Source organism: Ornithorhynchus anatinus, chromosome 2, assembly GCF_004115215.2.
Source record: "Ornithorhynchus anatinus isolate Pmale09 chromosome 2, mOrnAna1.pri.v4, whole genome shotgun sequence".
NCBI lineage: Eukaryota > Metazoa > Chordata > Mammalia > Monotremata > Ornithorhynchidae > Ornithorhynchus > Ornithorhynchus anatinus.
The window spans coordinates 152,563,867-152,590,214 of record NC_041729.1 but is presented as its reverse complement, the minus strand read 5'-3'; the positions used below and the strand labels follow the sequence as shown (position 1 = coordinate 152,590,214).

General features: G+C 41.4%; 1 protein-coding gene across 4 annotated transcripts in view; it reads right to left on the bottom strand.

Moving 5' to 3' along the window:
* Window positions 1–26,348, bottom strand: part of TMEM117 (transmembrane protein 117) — a 537,883-nt gene that overhangs the window by 405,366 nt on the left and 106,169 nt on the right. For all 4 annotated transcript variants that reach the window (XM_029057972.2, XM_029057969.2, XM_029057970.2 and 1 more), the window contains one exon: window positions 3,553–3,685. In XM_029057972.2, the coding sequence (XP_028913805.1) occupies window positions 3,553–3,685 (133 nt within the window). The remainder of the gene's footprint in view (window positions 1–3,552; window positions 3,686–26,348) is intronic.

Below are 26,348 nucleotides of genomic sequence, written 5' to 3'. Positions count from 1 at the left end.
AATAAATTAATTATGGATATGTATGTAAATGCTGTGGGGCTCAATGAGGGGTGACTAAAAGGGTGCAAATTCAAGGGCAAGGGCTATACGGAAGCAAGAGAGAATAGGAGAAATGAGGACCTAATCAGGAAAGGCCTCTTGGAGGTGATGTTGCTTCAGTAAAGCTTTGAAGGTGGGGAGAGTGATCATCAGTATGAAGAAGGAGGGTGTTCCAGGCAGAAGCGGGATGTGAACAAGAGGTCGGCAGTGAGTTTCATGAGATCAGGATACAGTGAGTAGGTTGGCATTAGAGGAGCAAAGAGTGTGGGTTGCATTGTAGTAGGAAATCAGGGACCTAAGTTAGAAGGGGGCAAGCTGATTGAGTGCTTTAAAGCCGATGGTAAGGAGTTTCTGTTTGATGCAGAGGTGGATGGATAACCACTGGAGGTTGTTGAGCAGTGGGGAAGCACGGATTAAACATTTTAGTAGAAAAATGATCTGGGCCAGTAGAGTGAGGTATGGACTGGTGTGGGCAGAGACAAGAGGCTGGAAAGTCAACAAGGAAGTTGATACAGTAAACAAGGTGGGATAGGACAGGACAAGAGCATAATCTAAGCATTTGTACAATCTCTTCTCCGCTTACCTGATGCCATTCCCCATTTCTCCACCTCCATCTTATCTCCAGAGTGAAATTCTTTCTCAAAGGACAACACTCTCATCCATGATGCCTATCTATCTCAGGCTGCAAGACTCCAGTGAAAGGCTGAGGAAAGAGGCCTTCCTCTGCCTGGGACCTGGGATGGTCTGGATGGCAACATATACCTTCCAGTTCAAAGTCCTGCTTCCCTCTTCCCCCGTGCTACCTCCCTGTTCAGAAAGTCTGGTGATGTAGAAATTTAAAGTTGGTAGAGGCTCAGTCGGGCAATTCTATAAACTGCCACGGGATCATCTCGGAGAATGACACTTGTACATTTTGTGGAGCAAAATCCACCACACTGTCACGGAACCTCCACAACCTAATAATTGTAGACACTGAACCACCTCTGATATCACACACTGCATCCCAAAGTAAAGTCACTGTCCTCTCCCAAGCACTCACTACAGTGCTCTGCACACAATAAGGGTCAACAGACCGCTGATTGATTGATTTCAGGTTGTTTTTTTTTCTCAATCATCATACCCTTCCATTTCCATATCCCGATCTGGGATATGGCTCCAAGTTCAGTAAACGCTGCTAATAATAATGATGATAACAACAACAATTAATCATTCAGTTTTCGTTCAACAATGCACTTACCTCAGTGCTCTGCACACAGTAAGTGCTAAATAAATACCATAGATGATAATAATAATAATATGGTATTTGTTAAGTGTTTACTATGTGCCAAGCACTGTTCTAAGCACTGGGGTAGATACAAGGTAATCAGGTTGCCCCACGTGGGGCTCACGGTCTTAATCCCCATTTTATAGATGAGGTAACTGAGGCACAGAGAAGGTAAGTGGCTTGCCCAAGGTCACATAGCAGACAAGTGGCAGAGTTGGGATTAACAATGATAATGGTATTTGTTAAGCGTTTACTATGTGCCAAGCACTGTTCTAAGTGCTCTGACTCCCAAGCCCGTACTCTTGCCACTAAGCCATGCTGCTTCTCTAGATACAAGGTAATCAGGTTGTCATTCATTCATTTAATAGTATTTATTGAGCACTTTATGTGCAGAGCACTGTACTAAGTGCTTGGAATGTACAAATCAGTAACAGATAGAGACAGTCCCTGCCCTTTGACGGGCTTACAGTCTAATCGGGGCTCACAGTCTCAATCCCCATTTTACAGATGAGGTAACTGAGGCACAGAGAAATGAAGTGGCTTGGCCAAGGTCACACAGCAGACAAGTGGCAGTCTGGGATTAGAACCCACATCCTCTGACTTCCAAGTCCGTGCTCTTTCCACGAAGCCAAGCAGCTGTCAAGCAAACATAAAAAGGATTTTTTTTTTCTGCTTACCTATATTTCCCCAATTCGCTACATAATGACAAAATGCCCTAGGGACTTTTGGTATAAGAAGTTAAGAAACATTTTGTTCTTATTATGTCAGGCACTCTTCTACTGAACAGGTTGGAGAAGAACTAGAATGATAATTGGTAATAAAACCCAGAGTTTTGGTCAGATGCAAAGGGATACTCCACTGTGTATAAAAGTTATGGTATTTGTTAAGCACTTACTCTGTGCCAGGCACTGTATTAAGTGCTGCGGTGGATACAAGCAAATCAGGTTGGACAGTTCTTGCCCTACATGGGGCTCATAGTCTTAATACCCATTTTACAGATGAGGAAACGGAGACCCAGAGAAGCAAAGTGAAGTGCCCAAGGTCACACGGCAAAGAAGTGGAGGAGCCAGGATTAGAACCCATGACCTTCTGACTCCCAGCCCATTACCTATCCACTACACTTGTTTCCTATACAGAAGGTTTAACAAAACTTCAGAAAAAATGCATGAGGAATTCAACCACTGGATAATTAACTTTTTTTACCCATCTTTGCCAATGTAAATGCATTAGAACCTTTTAAACAGAACTTCGGCTGTTTGTAGTACCATAGATTCTCAAAGGCCATTTATTCATTACAGGTACCCTGCAAATGGGTGCTTGTTTTGCTTCAACTAGGTTACATTTTGGAAACAATCTCAATTTTAAACAAGTTCAAGTGTGCTTCCAGCACAAGTAGCAATTACAGAACAACCATCTTAACCTGAAGCCAAATTTCTCAAACCAGAATCCTTTCCACTATTCTACATTATCCTCGATTAGTGTGACTAAATCACAAACCTTGCTAACTGGATGTTTACTTCATCTTCACTTCAAATAAGGGTGACATTTCCCTCACAAGACAAGTCAAACCTGGCTCTTCAGAACAGACTCTGGCCATTCAGAAAGTTGCCCTACAGTTCCAATTAGACTTCTGGTGTGGGGATTTATGACACACTCCCAAGCCCCAAAGCCCTAAATCTGTACAGAACTCTATATCTATAATTCTACTTATTTATACTGATGCCTGTTTACTTCTTTTGATGTCTATCTCCCTCCTTCTAGACTGTAAATTCGCTGTGGGCAGAGATTGTCTCTATTGATGAACTGTACTTTCCCAAGCACTTAGAGTGCTCTGCACACAGTAAGCGCTCAGTAAATAAGAATGAATGAATGAATGAATGAATGAATGAATGAATGAATGAATGAATGAATGAACTTTTCTCCATTGGTGAAAGGGTCCACAGGCTGCATTCCTGATCAGATCAGTTAGAGAGTAGGTCTCCACCCTGTTCTGTGTGAATACCATGCTCCTTTGCTATATATTTTCAAAATAAGCACACTCCAATGAAGGTCCATCTTCTTTACTTCTAAGGCCCCTTTGCTTAGTTAATGAACCGATTAACCCCTTTAAAGCAAGCTGCATAAAGGAGAGATACATAATTCAATATTCCCATTACTGAAATATTTTCAAAATTCGGTAGGATCAAATCATAGCGAAAGCACCCAAAAAAAGCATGGATGACTGGAAGGGGAAGAAAAGAGTGACCTACCCCATGTTCCCTTCCATAAGGAGAATCATATTGTAGATGTGTGAAAAGATGAAGAGGAAGAGGATCGTGCTGAAGAACATTGTCATCCAAGACCCGTGATCTTCACGGAACATTTTGAGTCGGAGCACTTGACCTGCAATGTGGAAAGGATCAGAAATCAATTCTACTGAGTCTTCAAGTCTAGGCATCATCATGTCAGGAATCTAATGATTATTATGGTTGTTTATTCATTCAATTCATTCAATAGTATTTATTGAGGGCTTACTATGTGCAGAGCACTGTACTAAGCACTTGGAATGTACAAATCGGACACAGATAGAGACAATCCCTGCCCACTGACAGGTTTACAGTCCAATCGGGGTAGACAGACAGACAAAAACAATAGCAATAAATTAAGCTGAGCCCTGTGTGGGACAGACTGCTTAACAGTACTTGTTTAATGGTACTTATTATGTGCCAAGCCCTTAGGCTTGGGTAGATATTCAGATTGGACACAGTCCATGTCCCACATAGGACTCGCAGTACTGATGCACATTTGACAGATGAGCTCTCATCCTGGTCTTGTCCAATCTAGTGAAAAATAATCCTGCATTGACCAGTCCACACAATTTCGTAATTTTGTACCGATCAATCCTACCCCTTCTCGGTCTTTGCTTTACAGGCTGAACAGCAATCAATCGGTTGATCCATGGTATTTACTGAGCACTTACTATGTGCAGAGCTACTAAGCACTTAGGAGTCTGTAATAATAATAATAATGATGGTATTTGTTAAGTGCTTACTCTGTGCCAAGCACTGTTCTAAGCAATGATATAGATACAAAATGATCAGGTCTTAATCCCCATTTTGTAGATGAGGCAACTGAGGCACAGAGAAGTTAAATGACTTGTTCAAAGTCACACAGCTGACAAGTGGCAGAACGGGGATTAGAATCCATGACCTCTGACTCCCCAGCCCATGCTCTTTTCACTGAGCCACCCTGCTTCTCATAATTGGTAGGCAAGTTCCCTGCCCATAACAATATTACTGTCTAGAGGGGGAGACAGACATTAATATAAATCAATAAATTACAGATATGTATAAAAGTGCTGTGCTGTTGAGGCTGGGGAGAATAACAAGTGCTTAAAGGATATACTGCAAAGTCCTAACTCTCTCTCCCTATCAGAAAGTTTCACTGTTACCCTTATCATCTTGACTAGGCTCCCCAGCTCGATCATTTTCTTCCTGAAATAAAATGCCTGGGTCTGAGATCATTTTGTAGGTAAGAGTAATCAGGACTTCTCCGAATAATTTTGCTTCTTCCCAGGGCATATTCTCCCGACTATTCTCTTAGTACTTTTGCACCACCTCTGCACTTAGGCACTCAAAACTACCCATAGTATTTCTGAACATATAGGGTTGCCTGCTTCTACAATTTCATTCAGCAACATATCCATCTTGCATTTTGTTCTCATCAATACTTATTTTGGATCTGTCTCTTCTGCTAAATTGGAGGGTCCTTAAGAGGGGGAATTGTGTTGTCTGACCCTTTGGTACTCACCCAATAGTTCAGTACAGAAACAGCATAGAAGCAGCATGGCCTGGTAGATAAAGCATGGCCCTGGGAGTCCAAAGGATCTGGGTTCTAATCCTGACACCACCACTTGCCTGCTGCGTGGCCTTGGGGAAGTCACACAACTTCTCTGTGCCTCAGTTCCCTCATCTGTAAAATGGGGACTAAGACTTTGAAACCTCTGTGGGACAGGGACTGTGTTCAACTGGATTAGCTTGTATCTACCCCAGCGATTAGAACAGTGCCTGGCACACAGTAAGCACTTAATAAATACCACAATTATTACAGAGCTTCATGCACTAAGTCCTCCATAAATACCACTGATTGACCGGAATTGAAAGGAGAAGTGTTGCCTAGTGGAAAGAGCACAGGTCTGGGAGTCAGAGCCGCTGGGTTCTCATCCCAGCTCTGCCACTTCTCTGCTGTGTGACCTTGGGCAAGTCATTTAACAGCGATCTGTTATCCCTCCTATTTCGACTGTGAGCCTCATGTTGGTCCCGATTATCATGTATCTACCTCAGCTCTTAGTACAGTGCTTAGCACTTAGTAAGCATTTAACAAATGCTATTATTGTTATTATTATCATTAACATTCCAAGCTCTTAGTACAATGCTCTGCCCATAGTAAGCGCTCAATAAATACTATTGAATGAATGAATTAAAGGAATTTTTGGCCAGGGTTAAGTAACAGGCTAAGGGAGAAAGGAACACTAAAGGGGGGCCCTCGTTCTTCTGGTATACACAGAGATTAGTATCAGTATTTGTCTCAGTAAACATAATAATAATAATGTTAGTATTTGTTAAGCGCTTACTATGTAAAGAGCACTGTTCTAAGTGCTGGGGTAGACATAGGGGAATCAGGTTGTCCCACGTGGGGCTCACAGTCTTAATCCCCATTTTACAGATGAGGGAACTGAGGCACAGAGAAGTTAAGTGACTTGCCCACAGTCACACAGCCAACAAGTGGCAGAGCTGGGATTCGAACTCATGAGCCCTGACTCCAAAGCCCATGCTATTTCCACTGAGCCACGCTGCTTCTAACATGGTCATGAACCATCTGGAAGAGAGAGTGTGCAGTCAAATTTCCAGGCTTGAAACAGATACTAAGCTCTTCCAGGTGGTGAAATTCTAGGCAAATGAGGACAGGGAAGTAGCAGCTAAGATTCAGGGTAAGCAAACGCAATGTAAAGAGCACTGAAGGGAAGATCATTTAACTCCAGGCTGCCAGCCTCTGGATTGTTTGCCATGGCGCAGGACAGGCCTAGCAAGCATTGTGAACTAGTCCATCGAATCAATAGTCCAGTGTGTGTGGATGTCCAAAAGGCCAACAATATACCTGGGCAACATCAGCAGGAGAATTAGGATGTCAAGGAGAAGCAACATGGCCTAGAGTGAGAAGCAGTGTGGACTGGTGGACAGAGCTTGGACCTGAGAGGCAGAAGGATCTGGGTTCTAATCCTGGCTCTCCCATGTATCTGCTATGTGACCTTGGGCAAGTCACTGAACTTCTCTATGCTTCACTTACCTCATCTGTAAAATGGGGATTAAGACGGTGACACCCATGTGGGATGTGGATTGTCTCCAACCTGATGATCTTGTATCTACCTCCATGCTTAGTACACCGCATGGCTCATAGTAGGCGCTCAACCAATTCCATTCAAAAAAGTGAAGCATTAGGTAAACCCAACAGATAGTATAGTAAGGGCTAAATGTTCAATCAAGTGCTTTAAATAACATTTTTAAATGGTATTTATTAAGCCTTTACTATGTGCCAGGTACTGTACTGAGCACTGGGTAGATACAAGCTAATCAGATTGGACACAATTTTAATCCCCATTTTAGAGATGAAGAAACTGAGGCAAGGGGAAGTGAAGTGACTTGACCACAGTCACATAGCAGCCAAGTGGAGGATCAGAATTCAGGTCCTCTGACTCCCAGGCCCATGCTATTTCTGCTAGGCCACGCTGCTTCCCCAGCATTAAAAACAAAACAACTTTCTTTGGTCTCAAGATGGACCTTTCTCCCTTTGAGAGTTCTAAATGACTAAGTGCAATTAGGCAACTACAGGCTATTTTTCAGAAGAGGAAAACATGAACCTTTTCCACTGGGGAGTTCAATGGCACCAGCCTCATAGACAGACTTTTCTGCCACAGTAGAGGGCAGAGAATGGGAGAGTCATAATTCACATTATTTTTTCACTATCTTGTATCTAGGGATGGAAGAGTTCAATAGTTCACCTGAATTCTGAAATTATATGCATAAAAATATAGACTATTTGACAAATGATAATTTATTCTCTTTACTTAAATTTAACCACATTCAGTATATACAGTCAGCCATATTTGGCTGTCTTTCAGATTCGAAGGTGATACTAGAGGTGGTAAGATTTATATCAGTTAAAATAGCATCTATACATGAATAAACAATGTGTGGATTATAGTCTTGATGCATATATGTTTTTCTTGTTCCGGGAGATTAATGGATTTCAGAAAATAAGTGCACGTTTTAGGCATGAAAAATGGAACAGCACAATAATATCTAATTACACCCGCACCATGAACTTAGCTCATTCTGTTTACGTACTAAAAATAAAATTGGTTTATTGCTTTTCAGCAAAGTGGTTTGCTATTCATTTTTGTGACAGTAGTTGAAATGATCTCTCAGATTAATCAATCCATCAATGAGCATTATTGTTGAGCGTTTACTGTATGTAACATTTCCAATATTTCCAGTGCACGGAAAGTCATAGCTATTGTTGTGATCATATTTTCTATGGTATTGGTTAAGTGCTTTCTATGTGTCAAACATTCTTTTTAGCACTGGTGTAGGAACAAGTTAATTAGGTCAGACACCATCCCTGCCCCTCACAGTCTAAGGAGGATGGAGAAAGGGTATCCCCATTTTATAGTTGAAGAAATTAAGGCACAAAGAAGTTAAGCTGGTATTTGTTAAGTGCTTACTATGTGCACAGTACTGTTCTAAGAGCTGGGGTACACAGGGTCATCAGGTTGTCCCACATGAGGCTCACAGTTTTCATTCCCATTTTACAGATGAGGGAACTGAGGCACAGAGAAGTGAAGTGACTTGCCCACAGTCACACAGCTGCCAAGGTCATACAGCAGACAAGTGGTGGAGCAGGGATTAGAACCCAGGGCTTTCTGGCTCCCAGGTCTGTGCTCTCTCCATTAGGCCACACTGCTTCTCATTGGAATGTAATTGAAATATCTCTCAGATTAATCAGTCAATCAATGATACTTGCATTCCAATATTCTCAGGGCATGGAAAGTCATAGCTATTCATTTTTGCAACATAGTTAAAATATCTCTCAGTTTAATCAGTTAATCAATCGAAGGAATAGAGAGGCAGCGTGGCTCAGTGGAAAGAGGTCATGGGTTAAAATCCCGGCTCCGCCGCTTATCAGCTGTGTAACTTTGGGCAAGTCACTTCACTTCTCTGTGCCTCAGTTCCCTCATCTGCAAAATGGGCATTAAGACTGTGAGCCCCACGTGGGACCACCTGATCACCTTGTATCCTCTCCAGCACTGAGAACAGTGCTTTGCACATAGTAAGCGCCTAACAAATGCTATCATTATTATTGAGCACTTACTGCATGACACCTTACATTCTAATATGGTTAGTGTGTGGAAAGTCCTAACGGATCCCTCACTCTGACTCATCATGGTTCTTGGGTAGGTGATAAAAGTAGATCCATTTGTCCCACAAGACTCTCTCAAGAGCTTAGTTCAGTGCTTTACACACAGTAAGTGCTCAATAATTACGATTGAATAAACGATTGGGCTTCTCTCCCTTCCTACACACCCTCCCGTGGTTGCCTAGCCCCCTCTGCATCAACAAAAGTTCCCGCCCATGGGTTTTATGGTATTCAATCAGTTCTTCCCATTCCTTAACCTCACTCCTCTCCCGCTACCACCCATATAACGTACTTTGCTCCTCTGAAACCATCTTACTCACTCCACCTTATTCTCACCTCTCTCTCGCTCAACCTCTTGCTCACAGTCTCCCTTCTGTCAGAATCTGTTTCCCTTCAAGTCTGGAAGACCACTATTCTCCCCATCTTCAATGCCCAACTAAAATTCCAGCCCCTCCACGAGTCTTTCCCAAAGAATTTCTCATTCCCCACGCTAATTTTTTAATAATATTCGTTAAGCATGTGCCAAGCACTGTATTAAGTATTCGGGTAGATAAAGTTTATGGGGTTGGATGCAGTTCTTGTCCTAAATGGGGCTCACAGTTGGAGGGAGGAGGAGTGAATCCCCATTTTACAGATGAGATGCCTGAGGCACAGAGAAGGTAAATAACTTGCTCCAGGTCACATAGCAGACAATATTCTCTGCCTACTGTATCAACTACTCACTCGAATCCTCGCCCCACAGTTGAGCACTTACTCTTTCCAGCCACTCCCCACCACAGCACTTGTGTACACCACGTTCAACTCTGTTGCTTGCCTTACCAGTCATATATTTTAGCGTCTATATCCCCTACTACACTGTAAGATCCTTGAGAGCAGGGTAGGGGAAGAAGCAGCATAGCCTAGTGGAAAGAGCACGGGCCTGGGAGTCAAAGGTCGTGGGTTCTAATCCCGCTCTGCCTCAAGTCTGCTGTGTGACCTTGGGTAAGTCACTTAACTTCTCTGTGCCTCAGTTACCCCATCTGTAAAATGGGGATCAAGATTGTAAGTCCCATCAGGGACATGGACTGTGTCCAACCTGATTACCTTGTATCCACCCCGTCGCTTAGAAAAGTGCTTGACACATAGCAAGCACTTAACAAATACCACAATTAATTCATGTCAATGTTACCATGGGCCACTTTATTAGCCCCATTTTTTAAAGTCATTCTTAGTGTTTCTGTACATTTCTTTTAAAAAATAATTTTCACAAATCTTGGCATCACTTCCTTCACACTACTACCCCATCCTCTTGATAAGATTCCAGTATTCCGACTATCATCATTCTTTAAATTAGATAAACTATGAGAATGACCATCATACCAAAGTCTTTCTGTTCATTTTCTTGTCATCCTGCCATTATTGAATGTTCTCTCTCACATTTATTCTCATATTCCTTGTGAACTACAGTTCTAGTTTTCCTTCCCAACAATATTCCACTAGAAGCCATCCCATTACCAAAAGAAAGGTTTGAAAATTTACTTGTGTCTTATCAAGATACACAGCGTGGCTCAGTGGAAAGAGCGTGGGCTTTGGAGTCAGAGGTCATGAGTTCAAATCCCAGCTCTGCCACTTGTCAGCTGTGTGACTGTGGGCAAGTCACTTAATTTCTCTGTGCCTCAGTTACCTCATCTGTAAACTGGGGATTAAGACTGTGAGCCCACATGGGACAACCTGATTCCCCTGTGTCTACCCCAGCGCTTAGAACAGTACTCTGCATATAGTAAGCGCTTTACAAATACCAACATTATTATTATTTCTAAAAAAATACCACAGATTCAATGTGACTTTACGGATAGCTGCCATGAAAGCTGTCTAGAAGGCTATCATTTTTTGCAGAGCTATATTTTAGTAATCCACTAACCTATCACGTACAATAACAATAATTTTGGTAATTATTAAGGGTTTACTATGCAGGGTACTGTACTAAAACCCACAGTAGATACTAGTTAATCATTTTGGACACAGTCCTTGATCCATAAGAGACTCAAAGTCTAAGCAGGAGGGAGAATAGGTATTGAATCCTCATTCTACAGATGAGGAAATTGAGGCCAGGGAAGTTAAGTGACTTGCTAGAGGTTACATGGTAGGTAAGCGGTAGAGGCGGGATTAGAATCCATGTCCTCTGACATCCAGACTTATGCTCTTTCCAATAGGCCACCCTGCTTCTCGTGGAACATCTCATGTGGCAAAAGAAATCTTAATTTGGATTATTCCATTTGATGTGTTAGTGCTATTTAGTTTTGCAATTTTTGGAGACTTTGGTAATCAATAACTAAGTGCCCCTCTTGACCACAAGCTCGTTATGGGCAGGGAATCTGTACGCCAACTCAGTGGAAAGAACCGAGGCTTGGGAGTCAGAGGTCATGGGTTCTAATCCCGACTCTGCCACTTGTCAGCTGTGTGACTTTGAGCAAGTCACAACTTCTCTGGGCCTCATTTACCTCATCTGTAAAATGAGGAACAAGACTGTGAGCCCCACGTGGGACAACCTGTTCACCTTGTATCCCCCCCCAGTGCTTAAAACAGTGCTTTGCACATAATAAGCGCTTAATAAATGCCATTATCATTATTATTACTCTGCCAAGCTGTGAGTGCTCAATAAATACCATTGATTGACTGATTGAAAACTAAGAAAACTAAGGTGTGAATAATGGCACAGCATTATAGGACCTGATTGTCTCAGAATCTTGAACTCAAAAGCTCCTTTTGCTTACTTATGTAAGCCATCACAGTCAAAATTGCCACTTTTTACTGATCTTGATATGTTTAAAGTACAATCATTATTTGCTGATCCCCCTGCACAGACAACTCCTCTCAGTCCTATATGACAAAATACATGATTTCCCACACTGAAAACCCTCTTACAAACCCACCAATACAGGTGGCATTCCCCGGCTAATTCTTCTGCTACCAGACACTTATGGGTATAATGGTTTATGTGTTCACATTTATGCAGTCACATTTTGCTTAACTTTGCTCTTACCAGTTACATCTGCGTTTTCCTTCCTGTTCAAAATGGGCGTGTTCAGTTTGTGTCTGCCATATCTCTTAAGTAAATATTTTGAAGTAGTAATAATAATATTTACCGAGAGAATAATGGGTGCAATACACTACTAGGTACAGGGCTGAGTAAAACCCACAAAAGGCACATATTTTCTGCCTACAAGTTGTTTACATTCTAATGGATGAGCTACATGTAATACTATTTATGGCTTAGCAATCAAAATAAATAATCAAATTTGTAATTGAATAAATCACTAGATTGCAAACTCTTTGAGGGCGGGGCTCTTGTCTACCAACTCTACTGTATTATACTTTCGCAACCGCTTAATACAGTGTTCTGTGCACAGAAAGCACTCAATAAATATCACTTATTGATAAACATATATGCAGAAGTGAGGAGCTTGGAGATAAACAATTGTAATTGGCTGATAGGCTTGTAGAATTTAGGGTGCCTGTGATTAAATTAGGAAGGCTTATTGGAGGAGATGAGATTTTAGGATGTCTGGCTTTGCATATAGAGGAAGATGAGATCTTTCTGGTGTTATTTTGAAAAGATTTTTCCAACAGATTTAAACATACACGGCTCACCCAGGAATTCTTCCTTGGTGTTAGCAACTGCCACATCGTAACCATCATTATTCTGTTTTGGTTTTCTTCACTAGTAGATGACAATTTTACCCACAAATATTAAACTTCCTTTGGTTTAAACATCCATTTTGCATCACTGAATTTAATGAGTGCTTCACAAATTTTGATCAGCATTTGTAAAAATCTTTTCTTTTAAGGAGACATCGCAAATTGTTTATTGCCAATGAACATTTTTGTACCTTTCATATTTTACAGTATTTGTTGTAAGAAAAATTTGGGGAGGAAAATGAATAGCTTTGGTGTACTAAACAAAGATATTACCATACTGGGTCTTAGTGGATAGAGCACGGACCTAGGAGTTGGAAGGACCTGGGTTCCCGTCCCAGCTCCGCCACTAGCCTGCTGCGTGACCTTGGGTAAATCACTTAACTTCTCTGTGCTTCAGTTACCTCATCTGTAAAATGGGAATTATGACTGTCAGCCCCATGTGGGACACAGACTGTGTCCAACCTGATTACCTTGTATCTACCTCAGTGCTTAGAACAATGCCTGGCACATAGTGAGCACTTAACAAATACCATAAAAAGGCCATTCTTCTTTTTATAATATGTATTCAGTTCCATGAGGCCAATATAAAGATGAACAATTCTCCTTGAACAGTGGGGATCATATCTACTAACTCTCCAAAATGTTTAGTATAGTGCTATGCAAACAGTAAGGGTTCAATAAATACTTGATTGATTGATCTATTACCAGTATATATCCAGTCAATAGGACTTTCAAATTACCCCTGGCATTTCTAAATTTACTAAGTTACTTTGAATTTTTGCTTTAACGTAATCATATATTACTTAGGGCAAGCACTGCTAAATGTAATCTTTCTTAAATTCAATTTTATAGCTGGTTGTATATTTTCTCTGTGCCTTCAAATACTACTTGATAGCTATCTTCCAGGTTTAAACTTCCTCAGATTGTCACTTTATTCCTATTTACTATAATAAATTGACTGATATAATATATGAATTCTTGGATCAATCATATTTATTCGATTCCTGTGTGCATAACAACGTGCTGACTGGAATATTTTTAACGAATGATCTGAGAATTACCACTTAGCATTCATATATTTTTGGTTTAATTTTCTATCTAATATAAATATGTTGTGATGTAATCATTATTTGGGCACACGAATTAAACCAAAAGCTCTACTTCCATTCCACTTAATATTTTTGTTCTAATAAAAGACTGCAAAGGACATTGTGCTATGCATGCATATATTGTGCCATCTGTTGTATCATGGAAGCAGCGAGGATTAGTGGATAGAGCATGGGCCTGGGAGTCAGAAGGACCTAGGTTCTAATCCAATCTCTGCCACATGTCAGCTGTGTGACCTTGGGCAAATCACTTAACCTCTCTGGGCCTCAATTACCTCATCTGTAAAATGGGGATTAAAAGTTTGAGCCCCTGGGGCAGGGAATGTGCCTGATGTTGTATTGTATTCTCCCAACTGCTTAGTACAGTGCTTTGCACACAGTAAACTCTCAATAAATATAATAAATAATAATCATAATGTGGGAGGGGACTGTGACCAATCTGATTAACTTGTATCTACCTCAGGGCTTAGAACAGTGCTTGGCACATAATAAGTGCTTAACAGGGACCATAATGATAATTGTTATTATTACCGTTGCTCAGTGGAAAGAGTCCGGGGTTGGGAGTCAGAGGCCATGGGTTCGAATCTCAGCTCTGCCACTTGTCAGCTGAGTGACTGTGGGCAAGTCACTTAACTTCTCTGTGCCTCAGTTACTTCATCTGTAAAATGGGGATTAACTGTGAACCTCACGTGGGACAACCTGATTACCCTGTATCTACCCCAGCACTTAGAACAGTGCTCTGCACATAGTAAGCGCTTAACAAATACCAACATTATTATTAAGATGATTCTCAGTTAATTTCATACTTCCGTATACTTCCTGCACTTGTATATTTCCTATCATCATGTTTGCCTTAAGAAATCTACTATTGTCAGCTTTCTTTTCCATTCTATATTTGTTGCTCAGATGTTTAACTATTTTTTATGCATAATACAAAGTTTATTTTTGTAATAATAATAAATACCACCATTCAATATGTAAGTCTGGTATGGGCAGGGATTATCTCTCTTTATTGCTAAATTGTAATTTCCAAGTGCTTAGTACAGTGCTCTGCACACAGTAAGAACTCAATAAATACTATGGAATGAATGAAAGAATGAGAATAAAGTAGTTGGTAAAAGACACAAGAGCTTTGCAATATAATGGCGGAGACTGGTGGGTGCAAGTTATCTACAGTAAGGAAAAACAGATATATAACTGATGATATCAGTGAAACTATCAACAGTAGTTACTGAATGCTTACTGGGTGCAGAGCCTCTAGAACCCAGAAGGTCATGGGTTCTAATCCCTGCTCTGCCTCTTATCTGCTGTATGACCTTGGGCAAGTCACTTCACTTTTCTGGGCCTCAGTTCCCTCATCTGTAAAATGGGGATTGAAACTGTGAGCCCCACGTGGGACAGGAATCGTGTCCAACCCAATTTGCTTGTTTGTACCCACTCCAGTGCTTAGTACAGTGCCTGGCACATAGTAAGCGCTTAACAAATGCCACATTTATTATTACTTTTAATTATTTAATTATTAAATAATTACTGAATTGTAGCATATGCAAATCAATATGTACAAGAATGTATCAAAGCCTTGCTGAGGGTATCTCTCCTTATCCCAAGCACAAGCACAGTAAGCATACAATACTTTTGACAGATGGATCATTCACCAGCCTGAATTTGGTTTTCAATTCACTCCTAGAATCATGCTGTGTAACTGCATTATAATCCAACCAGTCTCTGCCTGCCTCAATAAAACAGGTTCCTTGTACACAGTCAAATCCTTTGAACAAATAAAGCCTCTCTCTCTCAGCTCAAGAGCATGGTTTTCCACTTATCTTGATCCTTTAAATGCCTCTAGAATTTTACCTCTTGTAAAAGGTGCCGTCTGACCAATTTTCCTCTGAACAATTTATATTTCTTTCCAAACACCAGTCTTCCCCAGGAAACGTTCCCAAAAAACCATATTAATTATGCACTCTCTACTGCAGCTTCTTTCTACCAATCCCTAATGTCCTAAAAATCTGTTTTTCGAATATGTTCTTGCAGTTAACTAATTGTCCTAGATGAGGCTAATGAAAAAACAAAACACACCCTTTCAAGGCAAGGTTGGCATCATTGGCAACCTAGTAACTGGAGACGTGATTTCCTATCAATTAAACCTCAACACCCTGACAATATCTGGTAACAGGTCTCGAAATCAGAGGCCCTGGGTTCTAATCCCAGCTCCACCACTAACCCGCTGTGAGACTTTGGGTAGGTCACTTTACTTCTCTGCCTCAGTTTCCTCCTCTGCAAAATGGGGATTCAATAGTTGTTCTCCCTCTGATTTAGACTGTGTACCTCATGTGGGACCTGATTATCTTGTATCTACCCCAGCACTTGTACAGTGCTTGACCCATAGTAAGCATTTAACAAATACCACAATTATTAGTAGAATTAATTGTATTAGTAGGGATTGTCACAATTTATTGTTGTATTATATTTTCCCAAGCACTTAGTACAGTGCTCTGCACACAGTAAGTGCTTAATAAACACGATTGAATGAATAATAGTAGTATTAAGAGAGGAAATCACAGCCTCTTTTCTCTCTGTCTCTCCCCTGCAGTCTGAGGAGCATTTCAAAACCATTGCATCACTAGCACCACAAAGGACAGAGTGAATGCTGAGAGTTGCCCCAGAGTTAAACCATCTCCAGGGGTAATAAAGCAATATTTTGTCTCAGCTCTAGAAAAAGATTCGTGTAGGAATAGTATGATGATTGCCCTTCTTAATAAAAAATAACAATGATGATATTTGATAGTATAATGGTGTACTATGGTATACAATAGTATATAATATAATTAACACTTCATATTATATTAAATATTTTATATTAATATAGTTTATATTGATTTAATGTTTAATATTAGATTACATTTAATATGATTAAATAGTAATGTTGGTATTTGTTAAGCGCTTACCATTTGCCAAGCACTGTTCTAAGCGCTGACAGGAGGCAGAGCCGGGATTAGAACCCATGTCCTCTGACTCCTAAACCCATGCTCTTTCCACTGAACCACACTGCTTCTCTACTATATAATGGTATAATATGATGGTATAATGATGGAAAAGCAGCGTAGCTCAGTGGAAAGAGCCCAGGCTTGGGAGTCAGAGGTCATGGGTTCTAATCCTGATTCCGCCGCTTGTCAGCTGTGTGACCTTGGGCAAGTGACTTAACTTCTGGGTGCCTCAGTTACCTCATCTGTAAAATGGGGATGAAGACTGTGAGCCCCACGTGGGATGACCTGATTACCTTGTATCTACTCCAGCGATTAGAACAGTGCTTGGCACATAATAAGTGCTTAACAAATACCAACATTATTATTATTATTATTTGTTAGGTATTTACTACGTGCCAGATACTGTACAAAGCTCTGGGGTAGATAGAAGGAAATCAATTTGGACATAGTCCCTGTCCCATGGGAGGCTTGCAGTTTCAATCCCCACTTTACAGATGAGGTAATTGAGGCACAGAGAAGTGAAATGACTTGCCCACAGTCACACAGCAGAGAAGTGGCAGAGTCAGGATTAGAACCCATGTCCTTCTGACTCCCAGGCCTGTGCTCTATCCACTAAGCCACACTGTTTCCCCCGAGAAAGAACATGGGCCTGGTAGTCAGAAGATCTGGGGTTTAATTTTCCAGCTCTGTCACTTGCCTGCTGTGTGACCTTGGGAAAATCACTCAGCTTCGTGCTTCAGTTTCTTCATTTTTAAAATGTGGATAGAGCACATCCACATTTTACCTGTTCTCCCTTCCCTTCTTAGACTGTGGACCCCAGATGAGAAAGGAACTGTGTCCAACCTGATCAAATTCTATCTATTCCGGCACTCAGAACACATAGAAAGTGCTTAACAAATACCATAATACCATAATAATAATAATAAAAATGCATTCCTAAGCAATCTGGTGGCTCTTATCTGGCATCAAAAACTTGACCTCTAGTAACCAATAAGGGACCCCTTTTCTATGAAATATTTGTAATGTATCTTGATCCAACCAGGAAAGCAATGTAGCCTAGTGGAAAGAGCATAGGCCTGAGAGTCAGAGGACTTGGGTTCTAATCCCCACTCTGCTAATTGCTCTGCCAGTTGCTATCTGTGTGACACTGGGCAAATCACTTAACTTTTCTGGGCCTCAGTTTTCTCAAATGTAAAATGGGGATTCAATACCTGTTCTTCCTCATGTGATGATGAGCCCCATGTGGTGACAGGGACTGTCACTTAATTGACTTGTTCTTACCCCAGTGCTTAGAACAGTGTTTGACACATAGTAAACTCTTAACAATTACCATCAAACAAATGAACAAACTACTTTCTGCCTTTCTAATTTCCTGTTGTAACCAATTCCATGTGTTCACCACTGGTTATAATGTTGGTATTTGTTAAGCTCTTACTATATGCAGAGCACTGTTCTAAGTCCTGGGGGAGATACAGGGTAATCAGTTGTCCTGCGTGGGGGCTCACAGTCTTCATCCCCATTTTCCAGATGAGGTCACTGAGGCACAGAGAAGTGAAGTGACTTGCCCACAGTCACACAGCTAAGTGGTGGAGCTGGGATACAAACCCATGACCTCTGACTCCCAAGCCCGGGCTCTTTCCTCTGAGCCATGCTGCTTCTCAAATAGCTTTCCTTTTGTTTATTGTTACACTCTTCAAATAGCAGAGATTATCCATTATCAGGAAGCAGTGTGGCCCAGCAAAAGAGCATGAGCCTGGGAGTTAGACGACCTGGGTTCTAATTCCAGCTCTGCCATTTGTCTGTTGTGTGACCTCGGCCAAGTCATTTAACTTCTCTGTGACAGTTACTCATCTGTAAAACAGGGGGTAAGACTATGAGCCACAGGGGATATGGATGGTATCCAACCAGTTTATCTTGTATCTACCCCAGTGCTTAACACAATGCCTGGCACATAGGAAGCGTTTAACAAATGCCTTTAAAAAAGAGTGTGGTCCAAGAGCAACATTCATTTTTCTAAAGAGCATGGGATAAGCTACCCGGAGACCTAGATTCTAGTCCCAACTCTTCTAGACAAGTCACAACCTCTCTGAGCCTCAATTTCTTCATTTGAGCAATGGGGATATGATAAATTGTGAGCCCTGTGTAGGTCTGGGACTGTGTTTGATTTGAGAATCTTGTATCTCCCTAAGAGGCATAGCAATAGTAAGTGTTTCCTAAATGCCATAATTACTATTATTTAACTTTGCAAATGCTAGATTCTTATAGTTTCTTCTTTGGTCTACTTAGGCTTTCTAGAAAATCATCTTTTTCACTGTTAGCATTTATAGAAACATTCTTCCCCCTTCTCACTTTTTCCTCACATTCCTTCCCCTCCTCACATTCACCAACTCCACTGGTATTTAAATGTGTCTCTGGGTTTACACATTTGAATTTCAAAGACAGAACAGTGCAGTCATCTGACTAGATAATACTGGGGAAATCTTTGGGCTCTGTAGTTCCCCTCACAGGTTCCAGGATCAAACTGGGAATTCCATTCCAGGGAAACTGAACTTTCATCCTCTCTCAAATCTGAAGGCATTGTCTCAGCTAAAACACATCAACCCAGAAGAAAATAATCGTCTCTGACCTTGCTTTTTCAACAATCGTTTTGTTGTTGTTTTTTCCTCTAGGCTTTCAGTTCCAAATCAAACAATAATGGCAATCTTTATTTACAAATGACATAAGAATCCAACATAAATAATTGGTATTTATGAAATGACAAAACTAGGTTTAGGTCTGTAGTTGTTTAAATTCCACCTCATTTTTCTTGATAAGTAATGAATTCTACCATATCTGAAGGTATACATACGTATATTTTAAAATGTAGAGTCATCTTTATATTCAATTATTTATACAGCTGTTTCAGGCTGATATGTTTGTATTATTTTCCTGTAGATTTCAAGCTCCTTGTGGGCAGGGTTTGTGTCTACCAATTGTGTAGTAGTGTACTTGCCCAACAACTTAATATACTGCTCTGCACACAATACGCATTCAATAAACACTACTGATGGATTGATACTATTTCCGGCGCTATGCTTGTTCTTCTACTGATTTTCCCTATCCATTAATAATTTTATGGTAGACTGTGAACTCCTTGAGTTTTTTCTTACTACACTCATTACTGTTGTACTACCCATATGCTTAGTACAGTGTCTAGCATTCAGTCTTGTCTTATGCTGTCCAGTCGTGCCCAACCATAACGACTCCATGGACATGTCTCTCCCAGAATGTCCCACTCACCATCTGCAATCGTTCTGGTAGTGTACCCAGAGAGTGGTCTGGGTAAAAATACGGAAGTGGTTTAGCATCGCCTTCCTCCGCTCAATAAACTCGAGTGTCCGCCCTCGACTCTCTCCCATGCTGCTGCTGGCCAGCACAGGTGAGTTTTGACTTGTAGCAGATTGCCTTCCTCTTGTTAGCCACTGGCCAAACTAGGAATGGAATGGGTAGGCCTCTGCTTGACTCTCCATACCTTAGCCGAGACTGGTAGAGTACTAGAAACTCTCCAGGTGTGATCCTAAGAGGGCAGCACTCGGTAGACAGTCAAAAAATGCCATGGATGCCACTGAGCCTGGCTTTAATAATAATGTTGGTATATGTTAAGCGCTTACTATGTGCCAAGCACTGTTCTAAGCGCTGGGGTGCTTTAAAGCTAGTATACTGTCTTCATTCCAGGATTTCATTGTTGTTCACCTATATGGCCACTCATTATGAACCTGTGGTGTCTGTCAGATTCCAGTTCTGAATACTGTAAAGAAGGTTGGACAGCACTATAGCTCTATAAACCTGTAGTTTGGTCTCAAGGCTAAAATTGCCTAGCCACATCACTCTGTTTGACTGTCCTTCAAAGTAATAGTAAAGGTATTTATTAAGCACTTACTCTGTGTGGAGCCTTGTACTAAGTGCTGGGAAAAAATGAATGGGAGGGAATCAGAACTGGCCCTGACTCTCAAGGAGCTCACAATCTAAGAAGGATATGCTGGCCTTTTTATTGGATTTTCTATGTCCATGTCTTATGCTTCAGCGGTGGTCAGTGTACTTCCTAAGTAACAGAATTTTGAAGCAGCATTTATCCTCTCAAAGGTTACCAGTGATCTCCTTCTTGCCAAATCCAAAGGCCTCTACTCCACCCTATTTCTACTCAACCTCTCTGCTGCCCTCAACACTGTAGACCACCCCCTTCTCTTGGAAACACTATTCAACCTTGGCTTCACTGACATTGTACACTTCTGGTTCTCCTCCTATCTCTTTGACCTCTCATTCTCAATATCTTTCATGATCTACTTCTTTTCCTCCCACCCCCTAACTGTGGGTGTCCTTCAAGGTTCAGTTCTGGGTCCCCTTCTATTCTCCATTAACACCGACTCTCTTGGAGTACTCATTTGCTCACATGGCTTCAACTACCTCCTCTCTGTGGATGATTCCCAAATCTATATCTCCAGTTCTGATTTCTCTCCCTCTCTGGAGTCTCACACTTCCTCTGCCTTCAAGATATCTCTCCTTGTTCTTGTCCTCCCGTCACCTCAAACTTAACATATCCAAAACAGAACTCCTTATCTTTCCTCCCAATCATTTTTCTACGAAAACATTCAGTCCATGTTTCCCACTCCTCAGGAACCTCCAATGGCTGCCCATCCACCCTTTCATTAAATGAAAACTCCCTAATCCCTGTACCTTCATCTCATTTATCTCCATGCCAACATCTAGCCTGCCTTTCATATAGAACACCCTCCCTCTTCATATACGACAGATTTCTCTCTCATCTTCAAAGCCTTATTGAAGGCACATCTCCTCCGAGAGGCTTTCCCTGACTAAGCCCTCATTTCCTTTTTCCCCCCACTCTGATTTGCTCATCTTATTCACCACCTCCTCTCAGTCCCACAGCACTTATGTACATACCTGGAATTTATTTATATTTAACATCTGTCTCCCCCTCTAGACTGTAAGCTCACTGTGGGCAAGGAATATGTCTGTTATACTGTTATATTGTAACCTCCAAAGCACTCAATACAATGCTCTGCACACAATAAGCATTCAATAATTATGACATTGATTGATGAACCGTGTTTCCAATATAAATTTTCAGTTATGTATCTAGCTCCCCTAGAGTATTCATTCATTCATTCACATTTATTGAGCTCTAACTGTGTACGAAGCACTGATTTAGGTTAATACATATCCTTAGTTCCTTCAGACTCATCATCGAGCCTTTACATGCGGCCTAGTGGTAAGAAGCTGGGCCTGGGAGTCAGAGCACAGAAGACAGAGAAGGGAGAAATAATGCAGAAGGTAGAACTGAACTGAAAGAGAAACCAATTACCACATTGCAGTCAAGAAGAGGGACTCTTCTGGAGGAGAAGGATGCAGAATTGACAACAGCACCAGGCACTGCAAGCCACAAACACAACGGGATAACAAATGGTGTTCTTTGTGGTATACAATGAGGTCAAGACTGTTGGTGTTGAATTGGATGTTCCAATCACAAATGTACCTATAGATAAATTTCACTGTCAGTATTATGAAGGACCCTAGATTTAAATACACCACAGAAAGCTAGGACTGTCTTACTGGACACATAACCCCCTGCCACTCACAGAGAGTGATATACGTGCCATCGGCCAGGGGCAAAGACGAACCGAACTGCAGCGGAAAAACAACAACCAGCCTTGATTTAGTTATTTCACAGGCAGTTATGTGTTTCCATTGGTTGGATCTCTCTTGCAGCTTGAATTAATCCACTTGAAAATAATTCTGGCTCAATTTCTAGAAGTAAATACCTGTCAACTATGAATATGGAAAGTGAAGTTTAATCTATTTTTTTATTACCTCTGATACACTGGAAAAAGCAATGAAAACATTCATGAAAAACATAGGACACGCACGACTTCATTAATGGCAATACAAATTTGGGTTGAGGGGGCCTTTTGTTTGTGTGGGTAATTTGCTTTTTTCCTCTGATCACACATCACAGCAGAAACATTTCTGAAGAGTTTCAAATGCTAAATCTGCCATGTCTGTGAATTAATTGACCCACCACAATTGCACTGACTGCTTAGTTACCAGAATAGATGGGTATTTCTGGGAAAATGATGAACCAGACTCTCGGATGAATTCGTTTTCACCTCAACAAATTCTGTAACTCTCTTTGCACCAGAAACTCACTCTCCTTCTCCACCAACTGTACGACTGAGCAAAATCCCCAGTAACCGTTGCTGTGCTTCCAAGGAACCAATGAGAAGCAGCATGGCTCAGTGGAAAGAGCACGGGCTTTGGAGTCAGAGGTCATGGGTTCGAATCCCAGCTCGGCCACTTGTCAGCTGTGTGACTGTGGGCAAGTCACTTAACTTCTCTGCGCCTCAGTTACCTCATCTGTAAAATGGGGATTAAGACTGTGAGCCCCACGTGGGACAACCTGATTCCCCTGTGTCTACCCCAGCGCTTAGAACAGTGCTCTGCACATAGTAAGCGCTTAACAAATACCAACATTATTATTATTATTTGGCCTAGTGGAAAGAGCACGCCACAAGTCTGAAATGTGACCTTGGGCAAGTCACTTCACTTCTCTCTGTCTCAATAACCTCATCTGTAAACTGGGCAAGACTGTGAGCCCCATATGGGACAGGGACTCTGTCCAAACCGGATTACCTTCTATCTACCCCAGCGCTTAGAACAGTGCTTAGACTAGTAAGTGCTTAACAAATATCATTATTATCATTATTATTTTATTATTAGCATGCCATGCTCCCACGATACTGTGGAGGATTTAAACAGTGGCAGCACGCAGTCTCAACAAGTTTTAGAACTTTGACTGTGACAGGATGCTGGACCACCAGGGTGACAGCATTTGAAGAACCCTACCAGTTCCCTCTACCACATTTTGGACTCCATTCTTCCATGTTAGTTTGAGTTCATATCATTTAATCAATCAATCATATTTATTGAGTGCTTCCTGTGTGCAGAGCACTGTACTAAGCAGTTGGGAGAATATAACGGAGTTGGTAGATATGTTCCCCATCACCAAACATTTCCCCATGTTATTTTCAGAATATGAGCACCTCAACTGGCCAGGGACCAATAATAATAATAATGATAATGGTATTGCTTAAGCACTTACTACGTGCCAAGTACTTTTCTAAGTGCTGATACTGTTTTAAGCATCTACCCCTCACACTACAATGCTCAGAACACAGGAAGTGCTCAATTAATCAATGACATTTATTGAGCACTTTGGGCAGAGGATTGGACTAAGTGCTTGTATATTACTTTCATTATTTTTACTACCTCTTTTGCTTCTAGCATATGTCTTGGAAATCAAATTTATTTCTAATTAGGTTATTAGAATCGTATATCATATCACGTATATCATATAAGAAAACCTTTAGCATTCATTCACATAGATCCAATAGAATATATCTTCATCATTAATAGCAAACACACTCGCACAACTCCTATCCTAAAAAAAAGCCCCTCAACACTATAAGGTCATTGTGGACAGGGAATGTGTCTGTTATATTCTTATTTTATACTCTCCCAAGTACTGAGTACAGTGCTCTGCACACAATAAGCACTCAATAAATACAACTATCACACCATCTCCCTGATCATTTCTGTCCCAATGCCTTAAACCAGTTTTTCACCCTGGCTGCCTCCACTTCGTTTTCTCCACCTCCCTCCTCCAACTTTTGCAATCTGGCTTCCACTCTTTCCACTCCACTGAAACTGCTTTCTCCAAAATCACCAATTAACTCTTCCTTAATAATAATAATGTTGGTATTTGTTAAGCACTTACTATGTGCAGAGCACTGTTCTAAGCGCTGGGGTAGACACAAGGGAATCAGGTTGTCCCACGAGGGGCTCCACATTCTTAATTCCCATTTTATAGATGAGGTCACTGAGGCACAGAGAAGTGAAGTGACTTGCCCACAGTCACACAGTTGACAGGTGGCAGGGCCTGGATTCAAACCCACCACCTCTGACTCCAAAGCCCGGGTTCTTTCCACTGAGCCATCCTGCTTCTCTATTACCTTAACTAATACTCTTCTTGAACCTAATTCTCCTTAGCCCTTTAGCTGCCTTTGACATGGTAGACCATCGTGGTTCAGTGGAAAGAGCCTGGGCTTGGGAATCAGAGGTCATGGGTTCGAATCCCGGCTCTGCCACTTGTCAGCTGTGTGACTGTGGGCAAGTCACTTCACTTCTCTGTAACTCAGCTACCTTATATGAATGCCAAATCTACATCTTCAGCTCTGTCCTCTCTCCTTCTCTGCGATCTCATATTATCCCCTGTCTTCAGAACAACTTTAATTTAATTGGATGACCCACCAAAACCTCAAACTGAACATGCTCAAAACTGAACTTCTTGTTTTCCCACTTCTCCTCCCGCTGGCTATCCCATGACTGTTTGCAAGACCGCCATAATTCCTCTCTCACAAGCCCATAACCTTGGCATTATCCTCAATTATCCTTGCGTTCCACTGCATAAACAATATGTTTCCAAATCTGGTCAGGTTTACCTTCACAATATCTCAAGAATCTGCCCCTTCCACTCTACACAAATTCCTAACAGGTTTGTCCAGAAACTGTTCATATCCCCTCTAGACTGTAAGCTTGTTCCTCCAGACCGCAAGCTTGTTATGGGCAGTGAATGCGTCTGCTAATTCTGCTTTATAATACTCTCTCAAGTGCTTAGTACAATGCTCTGCACACAGTATGTGCTCAATAAATATGATTGATTGATTGAGCCCACCTTCATTACTGCATCAGCCTCCTCCCTCAACTGCCTGCTTCCAATCTTGCCCCTCTCCAGTCCATAATTCCCTCCACTACCCAAAACATTGTTCTAAAACATCAATCGATTGCATTTTTCTAGATCTTACTGTGCGCAGAGCACTATTCTATGGCTTGGGAGAGTACAACACAACAGAGTAGGTAGATACATTCACTGCCCACAATGAGTTTACAATCTAAAGGCAGGTACACCCGGTATACCATCCCACAGAAAACTGTTCTTTCCCCCAAACTGGGACCGCCAATTTCTTGACCCCATCCAATTACCCCAAGTAATCATGCTCCACTGGCCTCCCCTACCCAAGCTACCTCCTCTTGAAGCACAAATCCATGCTCTCAACCCTCCCACCTCCCCTAAACTCAACTTCCTGTCTTCCTTGTCCCTCAGCCAATCTCCTATCACTTCCACAGTACGCTTACTCCGTTCTTACGCAAAAGCTGCAGGGTACTGGAGGTGGAAATCCAGACACCAGACCAACCACGCCCAACTCAAAATTATCCTCACCTGCTTTAAATATGCCCTATCCTCTGTCCAGCAACAATAATTTTCATACCTTATTGACTCTCAAGTTCATTGCCTGTGATGGCTGTTTCAGACATTTAATTCCCTCCTCAGTTCTTGTTCCCCCATCTTACCCATGTAAGAAATGTGTCCATTTGTCATTGTAGTATACTCTCCCAAGCACTTAGTACAGTGCTTTGCGTAAAGCAAGCACTTAGTAAATATGATTGAATGAATGAATAGTGACCTTGACATCTATTTCACTGATAAGATTGAAACTATTGGGCAGGATCATCCTAAATCACCTCTGAATTTCCTCAGTCTCACCCTCCTTCTTCAACTCTTCCATTCGCCCCATAAGAACCTATAAGAGATCTTCTGTCTCCTCCTGCACCTCTGATCTCAACCCTTTTTCCATTATTAAAACACTAGCCCCCTCCTTTTTTCCCTCCCTGACTGGCATCTTCAACCATTCGTTTTCCAATTGCTCCTTT